This window comes from Lonchura striata, chromosome 9, assembly GCF_046129695.1.
Source record: "Lonchura striata isolate bLonStr1 chromosome 9, bLonStr1.mat, whole genome shotgun sequence".
Lineage (NCBI taxonomy): Eukaryota > Metazoa > Chordata > Aves > Passeriformes > Estrildidae > Lonchura > Lonchura striata.
In genome coordinates this window covers 27194374-27211160 of record NC_134611.1, presented here as the reverse complement: position 1 = coordinate 27211160, position 16787 = coordinate 27194374, and the positions used below count along the sequence as shown (strand labels likewise).

Here is a 16787-nt window from a genome sequence, read left to right as displayed (position 1 = left end):
GGTGACAGCTGAGCTTTGAGGATATCTCAATATCAGTTGTTGTGAGCTGAGAGAGGTTCATTCCTGAGATTACCATAGTCTAAGGTACCAATTCATACACCTAAAAGCTATGACCTCCCTAATTGATTGATTTGCAGAATTTGGTCTTACAAACAGAATGGTCATAGGCATGGAAGTGGTGTTTACTCATTTAGATGAATTTATTTCCTACTATTAATCAGATATTTTGATGTGATTTTTTGCCCTGTATTTTGTTTTTCATTTGGGAGTGTTTATTTTGTTTCTTTCAGTTGCCACGTTCTCAAAGTTTTGTTGTAGGCTCCTGCACTAAGTTTCCCATAAATCGCTGTAGGGCAGTCAATTCAGAGGAGACCATAAAGAACCCCAAAACACATAATTTGCCAGTTACTTCATTAGGCTCAAGCCACTGGTTTGGCTTTGGTTTTTATTTGATTATAATTCTTCACAAGTTTCTCTGCAGCAGCTCCTGGTTGCCTCCTTCACTGCAGGGTGTGTTTGAGACATGGGAAGCACTGGGTGAGTGGCAGGGGAGGCAGCAAGGCTGCACTGCTGATTCCATAGGGGTGGAAGGAGGAATGAAGGTGTGGGCCAGGACACAGTAATGATTATGCATCTAAACTGGATTTAGAAACTTGAAATTTGGCATTGCAGGAGTTGATGTTTCTTTAGTTTGGTAATTTCCTTTACATTTCATCAAGTACTGTGAATTTAAGGAAGTGTTATGGAGGAATTCTTAGTTTCTTCAAAATGAGTAACTAGTGCAGCAAAGAATCATTCTTTTGACACAGAACATGGTATCTTTACAGAAAAAGGTGCAAAATGTTTTATTTTTGCTTTCTTGGAAAGTGGAAGTAAAAAGAAAGATGCTGTTTCTCAATTGCAAGGCTTGTCTCAAAGGTAGTCAGCCTTTCCTGCTGCTCTTCCTCTAGAGTGTGGTAGTATTTTCAGTTTTATAACTTTCTGAGTAATTATTATGAAAGGACATTGGCAAAAATACCTTTCCTCTGGTGCTATAAAAGTAAGTCTTAAAATAACAGGTACTGACTCAACTGCCCTACATAAATGTTGGTATTTCAATACTCAGAAAAGAGTACAGCAAAATTTGGGATAGACCCATTACTTGCAGTGCAGGGTTAAATCCTTATACTAAAGATTAGTAGGAGGTTGTTTCCTGTAAAAGTTACAAAAGCTGCTCAGTGCTCCAAATACCAGCTCCAGCTTATTGTAACTAATCATGGGTGGCTTCACTAACACTCAGGGAAGAGAGACTTTGAGTAAATTTGTGTTTTCTATGAGCTTGTGTGGGAGCTTCTATTTGTACTTCAGAGATCATGAGATAAAGAGTTTTAACTTTCATCATGGAAACTTAAAAGCAGCTCCTCTAAGTGTTATTTAAATCATGGAGTGAGCCCTCTCATGAGCTTTCTTTTATTTTGCATTACAAAACATGCTGTTATTTATGCATGGAGATGGAAGTCTGATAATGCCATTGGAGTCCTTTCCGACAGGTTTTTCTCTGAGTGGGATCTCTGACCTTTCTCAGTGTCTCATGCTTGTAGGATACCTCACATCATGTTGAAGTAATTTTCAGTTACAATCCATGGTTTCATGTTAAAATGGTTTTTTCCTGTCAGCTCTGCAAATAGATAGAAGTGGCTGGAATATACTGCAGCTTTTTAGCATGTTGGTGCTATGTGTTATGCTCAGTGAGGTTTCACAGCAGCAACTGAGAGCAGAATTTGTTCTTGCAGGAATTGTGTTGCTTTGGAAGCAGACATGTGACCTCACTGTTTTCTTTGGTGCTTTGTTGACTCTGGGGAGTTAACAAGAATAAACAGTAGTGCAGGTCTTTTGTGTGTTACATTAAGGTAATTGGATAAGGCATGAGCAGAACTAATTATCATGAGAGTGCTATTTCTGGCACTAAAACTCCTCAAGTCAGGAATGCATTGCAATTTCTTGGTCCCGGTTTTCCAGCCAAAGCATAAGGGTATCTTGTTTGGAGATTTTGACAGTCAATTGCATATATTGACATTACTAACCCTTGGTGAAGGTGGTAGTAGGTAAAATGAAGCAATATTATAAATATGAGAGATTTCTTTGAATATATATTTTAAAAAGTTCATGATTGGTTAAAATGTAAGACTGTAAAAGTTTGAGGTTGTTTGTCTTCCCTAAACATAAAACGGGATCTCTAAATTAGAGTTTGGAGTATTTTCTCTATTTTCTTCCATCTCTTTAGTGGAAACATGCTGCTCTCATTATCATACTTTCTGTACCTCTGTGTTCATTTGAAGAACTCATGACATGAAGCTCGGTTGATAACATTGCTCTTCTGTCTTTTCAAAGGAAGGTGCATCCGCTCGCAAAACACAAACTCCGGCAGCACAGCCTGTGCCACGACCAGGTAAGGTGGCCACTGTCACACATATGCTTGAGTTTTGAAGAAGTTCTCTTTAGAACTTCAGTTAGCCCAAGAATTAAGTACAAGCCATTTATTTCTGGCCTTTAACTGTGCATATATTGGAAAAAAACCCATAGCCTTTTGTTTCATGTTATACCATGGCTTGGGGTTGTTCTCTTCAGTGTGTTGCCCAATTAGCCCATTGAAAGGGTGCACTGCTGAAATTAAAAAGTCAAGAACTTCTCTTAGTTGTGGCCTTGATATGTCACCAGTTAAAATTTCACAAAATTCCCACTCAGATATCTAACAAGAGCTGGTTAATACTCCAAGGATAAACAACTTTAACAAAATAGCTAATCTCAAAAAGAGATATATTACTACTTCTAGGATTAATATATCAGAAAGAAGTAGTTCTCTGAATGTGTTATCATTACTTCTTCACACTTCTTAAGCACGTAAGATATTTGTAATGGGGCCAAAATCCTCAACTGGGCTTTTAATTCCCATTCAGTAAATTTTGGCTACCAAGTCCATTTATCTGTCAGATTGAATCTCGAGTTTTGATGCAGTGATGGGATGATAAATGTACTTTGTTTAAATAAGAAACCCTTAGGATGAGTTTTTAGAAGTGTGTAAGACCAGCACATGGGAGGGACAGAGTTTGCAAACTGATATGCAAATTTGCCCCTAGTTTATGTACTCTGAGAGTTTAGTGGTTTGGTGGAAGAAGCTCTCAAGTGAAAGGTGCTATTTCAGGATAAGATGATGTTATGAAGGTTCTGGGGACATTCTGGGGGCCTTGGAAACAAAGCTACCAGTTAAAATGAATATACTTTTTCTAGAAGAACTGCTGGAATACTGTATATCCTTGTTGAGACTCTAAATGCTTGCAATGTGTGCCTTGCTAATTCCTTGAGATTTGTTTGCAGGATTTAAAATGCTAAGACTTAATATTGTAAAACTGCTTCTCCCTCCAAAATCCATTCTAATATTGAATGTTCTCAGCATGCCTAAATGCTGTTGTGCACAGATTCTTCTGTTTGGTTATTTTGGAACTGGAAAGGTCATGCTGCCTGTCATACTTATCTCACTAGCCCCGTTAAGCATCCTAATGCAGATGGAGTTGACAGACAGCAGTGTGAAAAGGGTAGAAGTGGCAAGAAAGGAAATATGACTGAGTTGTCACAGTCCCTGCTGCTGGCTGTGACTTCCTGGGCATTTCCTGCCAGCAGCGTGGGGTTTGTACATTATAGAGGTGACACTGATGCTGCCCTGCTCTACAGCCAGCCCCATCCATTATCTTGCATCTGCATTGGAAATTGAAGAGAGAATAAAGAAGACAGGTGTAGTCAGAAGAGGTTTCTCTTTCTGCCTGGCCTAGGGTATTTTTGCATTTTGATATTTGGATATTTTAAGAATTCAGCTGTTCTATTCTTAGCAGTCAAAGTAACTAAAACCTGCTGTTTCCAGGAGGATGCTGCTTTGCACATAGGAAGCATTAGTTAAATTAGGCTAAATTGTTGTACAGTGGTGATTTGAAGAAAATACTTGAGATGTGCTCTTAAATTATATTTTTGGTGCCATTTTGTTACCAGCTTTTCTCCTAACCTGTCTTTGTACAGCTATTTAATTTCTTACAGATCCTTGTTCTCCCTCCCCCTCTTTTTTGTTTTGATGTTTTTTGCCTTAAGACAGCTGGATCTACCCATAATTTCAAGAATATTTTTACTTTAAGGAGATACCTAGATTAAAAAAAATTAAAAATCACTGGGTAGGTAAAGTTCATGTAGTTCAATATAGTGTTGCCAATTATATCTGTGCATTTGACAGTGTCAGGAAAAGATAATTAAGGATATGGTCTCAATATTTCAATAATGGCAAGTATGTGCTGTGAATATTTATACTGTTCTAGGAAGTTTCTGAAACAGTTGGTCATAAATAAACATGAGCAAGTTGGTGCTAAGCAATTGGAAGTCAATTAATGAAATTTGTCATGCATAGTAGCAGTTGAGACTTGAGTTAGTCTGCATCAATCTCTCTACTACTCACCATTTTCTGAATTAGGATAAACATGGATGATGGTGATTATCAAGTGCTACACTTCTCTCCTGAAGTTAGGGCTCCTGAAAACTGAACTATAAAATGTTTATTAGGAAACCAGGTAGGTCACCTGGTAACCAGCTAATAGCACCAAAGTGAAGAAACAAGGAGGCTTTTCCACTCTTGGAATGCAGTGTCTCCTGTAGGTGGTCACAACTTGGAAACTGAAGGGGAAACATTTTACTGGAGAGATGGGGTCAGTTCTTTGGTTTCTACCAGCAGTGTTTTTGTGGGTTTCTTTGGTGGTTAAGGATAATTTTGTTTGTGGGTGGGTTTTTCTCTTTTTGTTTTTTGGTTGCTTGGGTGATTTTTCCCCCTGAGTGTTTCTGGCTTGACTGTTTCTGGCTCATGAAGACCTCATGTAACTCCACCTGCAATCCAAAATTAATCTGAGTAACCCTGAAATTCAGGTTTTGGTTGTTGAAAGTTCTGTATGTGTTCAGGATAGCTAAATCCAATGGATGTCATATGTATTAATAACTACTAACGAAAAGGTGAAGTGTAGGGATCAGTTAATTGTGAAGGTTTTCCTGTTGGTTAAGCACTGCTGAACTAAAGATCTACAGGCAGCTTTTTTCAAGCTTGTTGAGAATTTTTATCCATGGTGTCGTGTCCTGGCCTTTTGTGGAGGATGGAGGGGAGATGAGTAGCTTCAGTTAAACTGGGAGAGATTGACTCAACTCTCCTAACATCTGCTTCAGATGGTCCAAACCTGTTTGTTTTCTGAATGCTCAAACCCAAATTATGAATCCCTTCTTCATCTTAGTATCTTGCATCTGTAAAAATGATCTAATGAACTGTAGTGTGACTCTTCCCTATTCACTCCTGCAATTAAACAGATGCCTTGCCATCTTAGTCATTCTGCTGTATTTTTGTTTGTTTTTCTCAGTTTCTCAAGCAAGACCACCTCCAAACCAGAAAAAAGGTGAGTCAGTTTTTATTACGTGACCTGTTTCAGTCTTGTGTGAATTGTGCCCACTTTTCTTTTCTTTTTTTTTTTTTTCTGACACTACAAGCAACAGTATAAGCAAGCAGTGGAATATAAAGCATGTATTCTGTATAGCATAATAGCATTTTATTTAGCTAAACATGGGTCCCACACATGTTGAGAGACTTGTCATACAGGGATCTGCCTTTTTGGTGAATGAAAACATTTACTTCAGAAAAGCTTTACTACTATTTTCCTTTACTATTTTTTCATGATTGGGACCGTTTAAGCAAGAGTTTTGTTATGTACAGTTCCTTTAATGAAAAAAGGGGGGAGGGGAGGAAACAACAACCAGAACACAACGAAAAGCCCCCTCCAGGCAAAGTCTAACTTTATTATCTCTACAGGATCTCGAACTCCCATAATCATTATTCCAGCAGCCACGACCTCTTTAATAACAATGCTTAATGCAAAGGACCTTCTGCAAGATCTGAAGTAAGTAGCTGATTAGAACATACTATATAACAATTTCTTTCCAGATACAAAGTTTTACTAGTGATTAATTAGTGATTAAGCAAGAGGGTTCATTTACTCTATTGTGACAAAGTAGTTTTACAGAGCAGAGTATAAAAGGGATTAATTCCTCTTGACTAGAAGGAAAAAAGCAAAAACCTAATTCAGAGTTTTGTCTCACTTGTGACCTGTGGGCAGATTTAGGAAACTCGTGCAGTTGGAATGTGTGCAGTGGTTTTCTTTCATGTAACATCTGTGTAGCCACATGCAAGTGAACCCTTCCTATAGAAGAAGGCTGAGAGAAGCTGACCAAGTGAGCTCCTGGAACTCAGAGAAAAGATTTTGGGAAAGGACCACAGTTATTGTAAAGGAGGAGGTGACCAGATGGGCTGTATCAGCCAAGCATCCCAGCTGGTTATGCAAACAAAAAACTTTTTCTGAAGTTCACATATTGTCATTAAGTATTGATGCAAATGCATCCAGGGAAATTTCAGTGAGTTACTAAAACTTGTTTATCACATCCCACATCTGATTCTAAGATTTAATTCATTATGGATGAATGAATCTTTCTGCTTGTCCAACAGATCATGCTTTTTAGACTTGCCTTGGTAAGCATCAGGTAATTTTTTGGAAATAGTAATTTTCACAGAGAAATACACTGTTGTAGGTTGTCTGCAATGGTATGTCCGAAAAATTGAGAGATCATCTTTTTATCACCTCCAGCACTCATCTTTCATGGTACTGTTACAATGCTTTTCACCCAAACCAGGCTGTGGTGGTGGTACAGCTTCTGTTGGAGTTGCCCTAGAATTGTTTAAAACTGCTCTGAGATCTCAGGTACCTTCTGATGGGCATCTAGCTCCAGTTCCTGCCTTACTGCCACAGTCCATCAAAGGTCCAGTGAGTATACTGGGCTCTCATTTCTCTTCTGAAATAGTTTGAGGGAAGGCTGGCTTTTACAGCTGTATAATTTGTGACTCCTGGCACAGGTGTACTCAGAAAGGAATGAAGCACCTGTGTAGTAGGTTGACTGCTGGCCAAATGTCAGTGCACTCACGAAAATTATCTACTCAGCTTCCTCTGATGTAATTGGAGCAGAGGAGGGGAAAATAACTAGGTAAACTAAAGCTTATGGGGTTGAGATAAGGATGCTTTAGGGGCAAAACAGGCTTAAGACTTAAAGAGTGTAAAGAAAACTTTATTAACAGAATTAAAAGGAGAATGAGAAGAATTAAACCAAACCTTTAGAACACCTTTCCTCCCCCCAGCCTCTATTTCCCACTGACAATGTAAAGAGACAAAACATGGGATTTTGAGTCAGTTTACCACTTCTAAAAATAAATCATTCTTCAGTTTGCTTAGGCAGAGGAGTCTCTCTTGCCATGCCACAGGAAATAGTTTCTCATGGTTTTAATTTTCACAAACAGCAGCCTGCCGGGAAATCTGCAACCCTGAACTCCCTCCCACGTTTTGTCAGTCTTCTCGCAACTGCCTCCGTGGGTCACTGGCTTATGGGGTGCATTTTTTTTAAGGATTGGCTGTTCTAGTATAGAAGCAGAGGTTCTCTTCTTCTGTCTCTGGAAGCAAAGGTTCTCTTCCATTTCTCAAAGCAAAAGTTCTCTATCAGTTCAAGTCAGATCACAGCTTCTTGCAACATCTATATACTCCAGTTCTCTTCTGAGCTGTGGATGAACACTGCATCTCCCCATATGGTTTATGAATTACAGGGGAATTGTCTGGTGTATTATATTCTCACCTTGGCTTGCAGAAGGTTTTCAGCTCTGAAACCAGAGCATCTCCTCTCCTTTTTACCTCTGGGCTTTGGCCCCTCCTTATTCACTGGCCTTGGTGTCGCCCTGTTGTTTTCCTTCGTGCCTTCACCTTTCCTTTGCTCTGACTCGGGAGGAGATTGGCGCCCACACATTTGTGTGTCAGTGGAACATTTCAGCGCTGAAGAGGGGAAGGCGGCCCGGGCGCTGCCGGGGGCTCGGCTCGCTGTGCTTGCGCTGCTGCCGCTGTGGGCTCCGGGCGCTCCGAGCTCAGGCGGCTCCGCCGGGATTGCATTGTCCTGTCCGGCGGCAGAAACCGCGCGGGACACCACTTCTCTCTTCTCTAGAAAGCAGGAAGTAACAGCGAGCTTTCTGTGGTTTTTTGTTCTTAAATGTGATTTCTAGAGGCATGTCCAGCGTCTCCAGTTGGCTTAGCAGAGTATCAGTTTTCAGAGCCAGCTAGCTATTGTTTCTGTCAGCTATGATGGAAGCTGCAATGTTTGTCATGGGGAAAGTCACTTCTGTGGCAGACGCTTTTCCCTCCTCCCCAAAAATTCAATTAAGGCAAACCCAGGACAATTACTCTGTCATGTCTGAGTGTATCTGGGCCAGGAGTCAGTTTTCAGCAGTCATCTTGCCAAGGCCTGTCCCAAGAGGATGCTGGTATTTAGAGTGCAAGGAACATGATCCAGAACAAACTGAAAGGAAGTTTAAGGGTTCAAAGGACAACACTACAGTTAGCCTGTGTGAAAAAGAAAGGGGAGAAGCAAGGTATGTTAATGAGTCAGAAGTGCAATAGCAGAATTCAGAAGAGGTAGAATATTAATTTAGCCATGACAGTTCTAGCACTCTTCTGAAAAATATGCCACCTGGCCTGTATTTGTTTGCATTCAGATTTATGGAAGTACTTTGTTCAGGAATGGCTTCAGGGTTTGTTTTTACTGTTAAGGTATGCAGAGTGTAGAACTAGCCTTGATGTAGAGTGTGATTGATAGATATGTGATGGTTTTCCAAGGAAAGAGGACTTAGCTAATATCTGCCTTCAAGTCAGCACCTTCTTTAACTCATTCCCCACTTGCAGCTAAATTTGACAGAAGAGCAGAGATTTCAGAGACTCCTTTGACTGCCACAAGTAGTGGGATAAAGAAATATTGTCTGAGTAGAAAAGACACACCTAAATCAGTCTTCCCTCCCTTACTCCGAGGAAGATGCAGGTAGATTTGCATTTCTTGTATTTCTAGAGATAGTCAGCCTGCTTATATTTGCCATCAGAGGGGATTGCTGGTACAGCAGAAGGAGGAGAGATTTTTGGATCTGGAAGGGTAAGAGCCCTTGTAGGGGAGACTGTGAAGAAATGTAACAGAAGCCTGGGAGGATGATGCCCCTGTGGTGGCTGGGATATGTATATCCAGGAGGAAACACAGTCTGTGAAGTGTGTGATCATAAAGAATGAGAATTTGGGTTTCATAAATCACCTTCTGTGATTCTGTCCATTTAAATGTTTCTTAAAACAAAATAAGGAAAAAAATCAGCTGAAATTAAAGATCAGAAATAGAGATCAAAACTTACAATCATAGCTGTGAATATGTCTTTTAGGATACTTTTTGTCTACAATCCTGGATTTTTTTTAAGGAACTGGACTGCAATACATACTTTGGATATGAGAAAAATTATTTTTGCTATAATCATCAGGTATTTTATGTTGGTGGTTGTAAAATAAATAGGAGATTCTTCATCCAGTTCTGTGGCAGGACTTGAATTGCCAAGAGCTGAAATAAACTTATGAATTATACCAAGATTTTTACTAAGCCTATTTATAGCTCTGTAGTATATTAGTTTTTCATGCCAAATTTGGCTGACATTTATATGATGCTTAGCATCTTACTTTATCACTTACGTTAGTCTCTCTTTTTAAGGTAGAGAATATGGAAAGCAGGAAAACTAATATGTATAGAAGGAAATACATATGACAAACCCAAAGCATGGCACTAGTTTAAGATTATATTTTTAAGATATCTAATTTTTGTATTCAATATATTTGTTGCAACTTAGATTTGAAGGGAGATATTTCTGTATGTGATTGTAATATATACAATTCACCTACTAAATAGCATGCATATATTCTTGCTAAGTTTTTTTGAAAGGTTACTTTTCTAAGGAGCCAAGTACAACATAAAGTGAAGAGTTTCTAAAATACTAAAAAGCTAAAATATAAATTAAATTCAGAGCTGCAATACATTCTGGTATGTTGTGACACTTCTTTCAAATATTTTATATAATAGATTTTATTCTTACTATCTGAATGCAACACTGGATATCACAATTACTATGTGAAATTGTGACTCAGTATTTGAGAATACCTGGAGTCAGGCTTTTCAGAGGCAAAGCTTCTGCTTTACATGGAGCCAAGTGAAGCAGGAATTCCATCAGGCAGATGAGAATGACTAAATGGTGATGATGTATTTTTATGATGATGATGCTCTTGCTTGTGATACATTTAACCATATGTGGCCAGGCAACTCACTGGAGATTTATCCAGCTTTGATACCAAGTGAAGTATCTGGGATAGATTCAGGCATGATGTAAAAAAGCTTTCTTCTCTTGCAAAAATAGGGGTCTAAAGCTTTTGATACTATAATTTAACAGAATTACTGAGAGGGTGGTAGAAATAAGTCTCCAGTTCTGAACACAATCAGATGTGTATTGCTATGATCTCAGTTGTTGGTAAGTTGCCTTAGTCTCCTTTCATGCATTTTTCAATGTGCCTGAGCTGAAGGCCAGAAAGTGCTGATGTGACCTCAGTGAAAGTGTTTTAAAGGCACTGCTGCCAGTGGATGTGGATGCCAGTTCAGTGGATGGTGTTTTACCAGTTACCTCCCACAATCTGATGGTGTTCAATTGCTTGCATGTTACCTTAGGGGGGGGACCTGCTGCCTTTACAAAGTGAGAGTGCACCATTTTTAATGTGGACAGTAATTTTGGCAATTAACAGCGAGGGTTGATAATTTCCTAGCACTACTAGGGGCATAAAAGTGCATTCGAAGTAGATAAGGATTTTTTTTTTTTAAATAGGGAGTAGGAATCTGGAGAAGCAGCAAGAAACCGTAAGCTCCTGCACACTCAGGTTTCAGAACTCATTTCTGATGTTTAAAAAGCTGCCAAGTACAAATGTATAGCTAAGCCACTGGCTATAGTATTTATATAGTAATATTATAAATAATCCCCAAGAGAAGATGGGATTTTTGGTGTTTATTACTCAGTTTTCTTACGCTTGTGTTTTATGTCTGGGTAGTGATGACACAGACCATAAATATATTTATAATCATACAGTAATTTCTATTGATTCTCAGTTCTTGAGCACATGGCTTTTACTGTTCTTACTGAGTAAATGATTCCCGGAAATGCAGGCATTAATTCCATAAACTTTCTGTAAGCTGTCTTTCATTCCTGTACTCTGTGTGTTTATCTGGATGCAAGTGCTTGCTTCAATGCTTGCTTTGTGACAGTTGTCTTCTCTGCTGTGCCATTTGAATCTGCTCATTGATAGTTAGTCCTTAACAAGATATCTTTGTGTTGTGTCCTAGAGAATTGCACTCAAAAATTCAGATTTTTTCCAGGAAATAAAACTGAAGCTGTTGTCTAGAAGGGACATAACTGAGGCCCAAATGAATGGTGCCTTAATGGCTGTAACACAGTTTCTAGCTGAAATGGGCAGAAAGAGCCAAAATGTAGTGTTGGAATGAATTCTTAAACACAGAAACATTTAAAGCAGAGAATGTGAGAAGACTCAGAGTGGTGAAGCTGTTAATCTGTAGCACAGCAATATTGCCTCTACTCTCCTGTGGCAGGGCTGCTTTGCTTTCCTGTTTCCATTTAAAATGTGTTTGCTTCTTCACATTTACAAATTAAATTTAAAATGTGACCTTTTAGATCCCTGTTCAGATGAATACTTGATTATCACTATAATGGGTGTAGGGCTGTTTGTTTTTTATTTACATATTCTGTAAGAGTTTGTTCTTGTTTAATGTAGGGGTTGGAGAATAACAAAATTCTCAAGCTGCCCAGCATTTTGGGTGACCCTGGCTTTTCCTGTGAACATTGCCAGTTGGATAAAAGGTGTTTGAGGGCTTGTTTCTCTGATTTTTTAAAAATTTATCTTCATTCTTTTCAGCCCAGATTCCTTTAGCTCTAGTGGGTGATGAGACACTAATTAGTAATTTTCTTAAAAGCTGAAGGACCACCAGCAAATCCTCATTTTAGATTACAGAGTTTCCTATCAGTTATTGTTGCTAAAGCAAAGCCTGTGACACACTGGCAGGGCAGGCCTTTAGGAGTGCTCATGAAGGTGCACCTTACCTTGGAGTTTTTAAATTAGCAAATTGATCAGAACCACTTTAATTCTGGTGCCACATTGGGTGGCTTTTTCCAGTGCAGAACTCAGTTGAATGCCTCTGTGTAGGGTGCAATAGTATGTATCAGTCTGTTGTGATGGATAAAATATATGTAAATATTAACCTTTTGCTAATTACCTCAGTTATTAGGGAAATTATTATCTTAACTTCTAAAAATATATATGCTAGGAGGCCAGTGTGTACTTTTCTCCCAGTGTCCTGTCCTTTTTTGTCTGTATTTCCTTTAGAATGATGGTGTTTCACATGTACTAGAGAGACAAGCATAATTTAATTTATAGCTCCTCGTTTAACACCTGTGATGCTTTCTCTGTATTTGCAGTTCTAGTCAGCTTTAATGCACCATTCATAGTTGTTAGCAGGTGTTGGGCTTTTTTTAATTTCCCAGTGCAGTTGTATCAATTGAATGCATTTGGACACACATTTCAGAAATTGCTTGTGACTTGGTTTCTTAAACACTGTTAAATCATGAGGAGTAATGAGGGGACATAATCTGTTAATTTACATTGGGAAAGTGAAATGGTATTTCTTGGAAGTTTATTGACAATTTTCACCTGCTGCCTTAAAACATGTTTGCTTGTTTTTTTGGGTTGTTTTTTTCCCCCCCAAAATGCCATTTTCTCATGGAATATATAGTAAAAACTAGTGTTTTCAGATTGACTGAATAATGAACTTTTCTTCATATTCAGTCTTGCATTCTTTTTTCCTGTTTATCCAACAATAGGAAGTACAGTCTGCCTGTTAAAGCACATTCAAATTTGGTTTTTAGTGTTCAAATAGAAATAAATTGAAGAGAACAAATAGAAATTCTACGAACAACTTACCCAAAAAATGTAGTAAACTGCTCAAAGGCACTATGTGCACTGTAATGAAGAGAAATGTTACCAGCTATGTACTGTGCTTTTAAAATGTACCACAAATTCTCCTGCTAACTACTGCAGTTGAGGAAAACAGAGTTTTATTTCTGTCAGAAGCTTTGGCAATGAAATGTCAGCAGCAGACAGGGTTGTAGTGCAGCTGGGTGGTTCTGAATAGAGTATTAGGACACAGGCCTGAACTCTGGTCTTGTGCTGGCCTGGAAGGTGCTGCTGGTCACATCAGCTTCCCTTTCCATGACACACTTCCAGTTCTGTGAAAGCACAACTCTGTTACCTTTTTTTTTTTTTAAATCTATCTCAAAATGCACTGAGATTTATCAGCAAAAAAGCCCACACTGCTCTCACATTTATGATGCCAGTTTTGAGGCCTGTTCTGGGTATTTTATTATCACCATAAAGAGGAGGGCCTTGAAATGTGATTGCAGTTGTTTTTTGAGGTGAGGGGGCTGAAAGATTAAGGATCTGTAATTAATTGGAGGAAGGAAAGCCGTGTCACATCTTAGTATTTATTTATGTCATATGTGACATGAGGGCCACATTATCTGGATTTTACAAGCACTTATTCCATCACAGACTCTATTAAGAAAGAAAAACTCAAAAAAATGTAGTGTCATGCATCATAGTGACCAGCTGAATAACATAAAATCATCGTGCTCCAAAAAAATAAAACCTCACTCAAAAATTTTTGACCAAAAATTCCAGCTTTCTTGAGAAAATTCTGATGACTCCAAGAGCTCTTAAAATTTGCTCCAGGAAGCAATTGGTTTAATGCCCAGGTTACCCTTGGTCACTAAAAAGAGTTGTGGTCAGTTTGCAGGTTGTGGTCTGGCTCCTCATCTGCAAATGTATTGTGTGAGACCCCAAATGTCTAAGAATGGGTCAAGCTGTATTTTTGAGGCACCGAGGACCTTTTAGTGTGACTGTTTTTATCATGAGGGCTTGTGAAATATTATTCTTACATTTTTTTGGTCTTCTGAATGAGTAGTGGTGGAGACTTGGGATCATGAGAACGATGTGGCTGCGCTGCTGTCGCTAAGGCCAAGCTCTGATAAAGCTGTTAGTTTTCCTGCTGATTCCATCAAGAGAATTGTCCTTTTCTACTGAGGGGTTTGTTATTCCCTCAGGTTTGTACCATCAGATGAGAAGAAGAAGCAGGGCTGTCAGCGAGAGAATGAGACTCTAATACAGAGGAGGAAGGACCAGATGCAGCCCGGGGGAACCACAGTCAGTGTCACTGTCCCTTACCGGGTCGTAGACCAACCTCTGAAACTCATGCCACAAGACTGGTAAGAACATTTCTCCTTTACTCAATTTCTTACCCTGGACTATGCAGAATTTGGAAACAACAAAATGCTCTGGAATCTACTGAAAAGTGAAGGTACAGATATAAGGGTATTCATTTTATTAACTGTAAAAGAGTCTTCAGCTGAAAATAATACAAAACTAAGTTAATTTAAAAGATCTTTAAAACTTGCAACACTTCCTATTTTAACAGGGTAAGCAGCACAGTTAATATTATTGGGTTTGCCAGAAATATTCCAGAAATTCTGATAGACGTGTTCACATTATTGTTCTGGCTTGTGGTAATGGAACGTGCAAGTCACTGAACCACGATACGCAAGACAACCCCTCCTCTCCTGTGTGCTTTCTGAGGGAGAGTCTGTTGGGAAGATACTTTTGCAGGCCATCAGCATCTGACATTCCATCTTTTTTAATAGTAAAAGAAAGGAAATACATCAGACAGTAAAGACTGAGCTGTGATTCCAGTATTGAATCTATTGGAATTTTACTTCTGAAGGAGGATCCCTAGTTGCAGAAAGGGAATTGTAGATAGTTTTTGTTTCTATAAAAAAGCTGAAAATGGATTATTTTGTCTGTAGTCTATTTTTCAAGGCTATAAAAATAGCTGCCTTTGAACAGAAAAACTCTGGAGAAATGTTTTTATTGTTGTTTGACATGTTTTTGTTATTTGATGATGTACATCATTTACTTCTTCCTCACAAGTGAGAAGACCTGGGACCTGGACAGTGACATATTTGGTGGTTTTGTCATTTCCCAATTAGATTTTAATGGAGAGGAATGCTTTGAAAGGGTCTGTTCCTAAATCAATTTTTCTCTGTATTTAGAACTTGAATTAATCAGAAATAAGTGGATTTAAAATTCTGAATATTAAATAGCACTTAATAGTGCTTGTTTAATGATCAAACCTTTATGAACCATCTAAACTACTTTCTAAAGTAACTCAGACCAAAGACCAAAGATGTGTGTGGTTTTTTATCTTGGTTCTACCTAAAGAAACCACTATATAAGCCTGCAAAAAAATAAACCCAGACCGCAAAACTTCACCTTGATTATTCTTTTTCATTTGGGATTTAGTGGATTTAATGATAGATCAAATTTGGGGATTAGAGAGGTAATTATTTGTTGTGGTAGGTAAGAACCGTGGTTGGATGATGTAAATGTTCAAGAGAAAGGTAGACCATATATGGGGAGGTCATTTATTCTTAAAGGTGGGGTTTTTTAAATTTTACGAAAGCAAAAGCTTAATCTTAATCACAAATTTATTTTCTTAGACCACAGGTAATAGTTGTGTACTCTTAAAATAGCTGAAATTTCACTTTGCAGAAATTTAGCAGCTGATGCTTCTCATTAATTTTCAGCCTGGAGGTTAGCAGTGTTGAGAAATAAGGCTTTTAAATCTACACATCTCAGTTTCAAGTGCCGTTTGCAGAAGATTATCTCTGAAACCGTTGGAGCACTTTTCAAAATCAAATTAATGATGACCACAAATAAACATTGCCTTCTAAAAATTGTAACCTGAGAAAACTAAGCTGCCTTCTGCAAAGGGACAGGGCTGAAAGCCCAGAGGAATTACAGGAATGATCTTTTTTCTTTACAAGACAAAAGCATTTGTGGTTGTTAAATGTGCTGTCCTGCTCTATAAAAGTGTCCCAGGCCATGCCCATGCCCATCTCCATCCCTCTGTGTGTTCCAGGGACCGCGTGGTGGCCGTGTTTGTCCAGGGGCCTGCCTGGCAGTTCAAGGGCTGGCCTTGGCTCCTGCCCGATGGATCTCCTGTTGATATCTTTGCAAAAAGTAAGGGATGGATTTTTTGTTCCTTGGTTTGGGGTTTGTTGTTGTGCTTGGGGTTTCTTGCAGGGTGTTTATGCTCATGACAGAGTGCTGCCAAAGTGCTGTTGGGTGCAGGTGGCTGAGCAGACTTTCTGCTCTGATCTGTGGAAGCTCATGGAAAAAGCTGTCAGCTGCAAGAGTCACAAATAGCTGGAGTACAAATCTGCTTTCCAGTCTTCTAAAAAGGTGAACAGACAATGCATATATACAATTCATAGATACAGGTTTACAGGCTGGCTGCACATTCTAGTGCTATTTTGAAGAGAGGATTCATCACCTAGTGCACCACTAAGAAAGTGTTGAAAATATGATCTGGTGTCTGACAAAAACTTCTGTTTTCAAAAGTTGAAGTTTCCAGTGAGCTACATGTTAGCATTTTATAGATCTGAACAGGTTTTTTGGGTCCCCAAACCCACCTTAGTTCAGTTCTGTCATCTTGCATTCAGTGTGATGAGGAAACAGGTTTGATCAGGTTTTGTGTGTGCCCCTCTTCGGTATGTGACACAGAATCTGGAAAGGCAGTGGTGAGCAGCAAGGAAAAAACTCAAGGGTGGGACAGAAAGCTAAGGATGGGTCTGTGAACAAGAGAATAGAATGAGTCAGTTAAAGGGAGAAAGAGCAGGGAAAGAGAAA

The 16787-nt window shown here is 38.9% G+C and overlaps 1 protein-coding gene across 1 annotated transcript in view; it reads left to right on the top strand.

Annotated features, from left to right (window-relative positions):
- Positions 1 to 16787, top strand: part of CDC73 (cell division cycle 73) — a 102494-nt gene that overhangs the window by 79723 nt on the left and 5984 nt on the right. The window contains exons 11-15 of the mRNA XM_021525071.2: positions 2371 to 2428; positions 5415 to 5450; positions 5861 to 5948; positions 14147 to 14308; positions 16018 to 16118. Coding sequence (XP_021380746.1) covers positions 2371 to 2428; positions 5415 to 5450; positions 5861 to 5948; positions 14147 to 14308; positions 16018 to 16118 — 445 coding nt within the window. The remainder of the gene's footprint in view (positions 1 to 2370; positions 2429 to 5414; positions 5451 to 5860; positions 5949 to 14146; positions 14309 to 16017; positions 16119 to 16787) is intronic.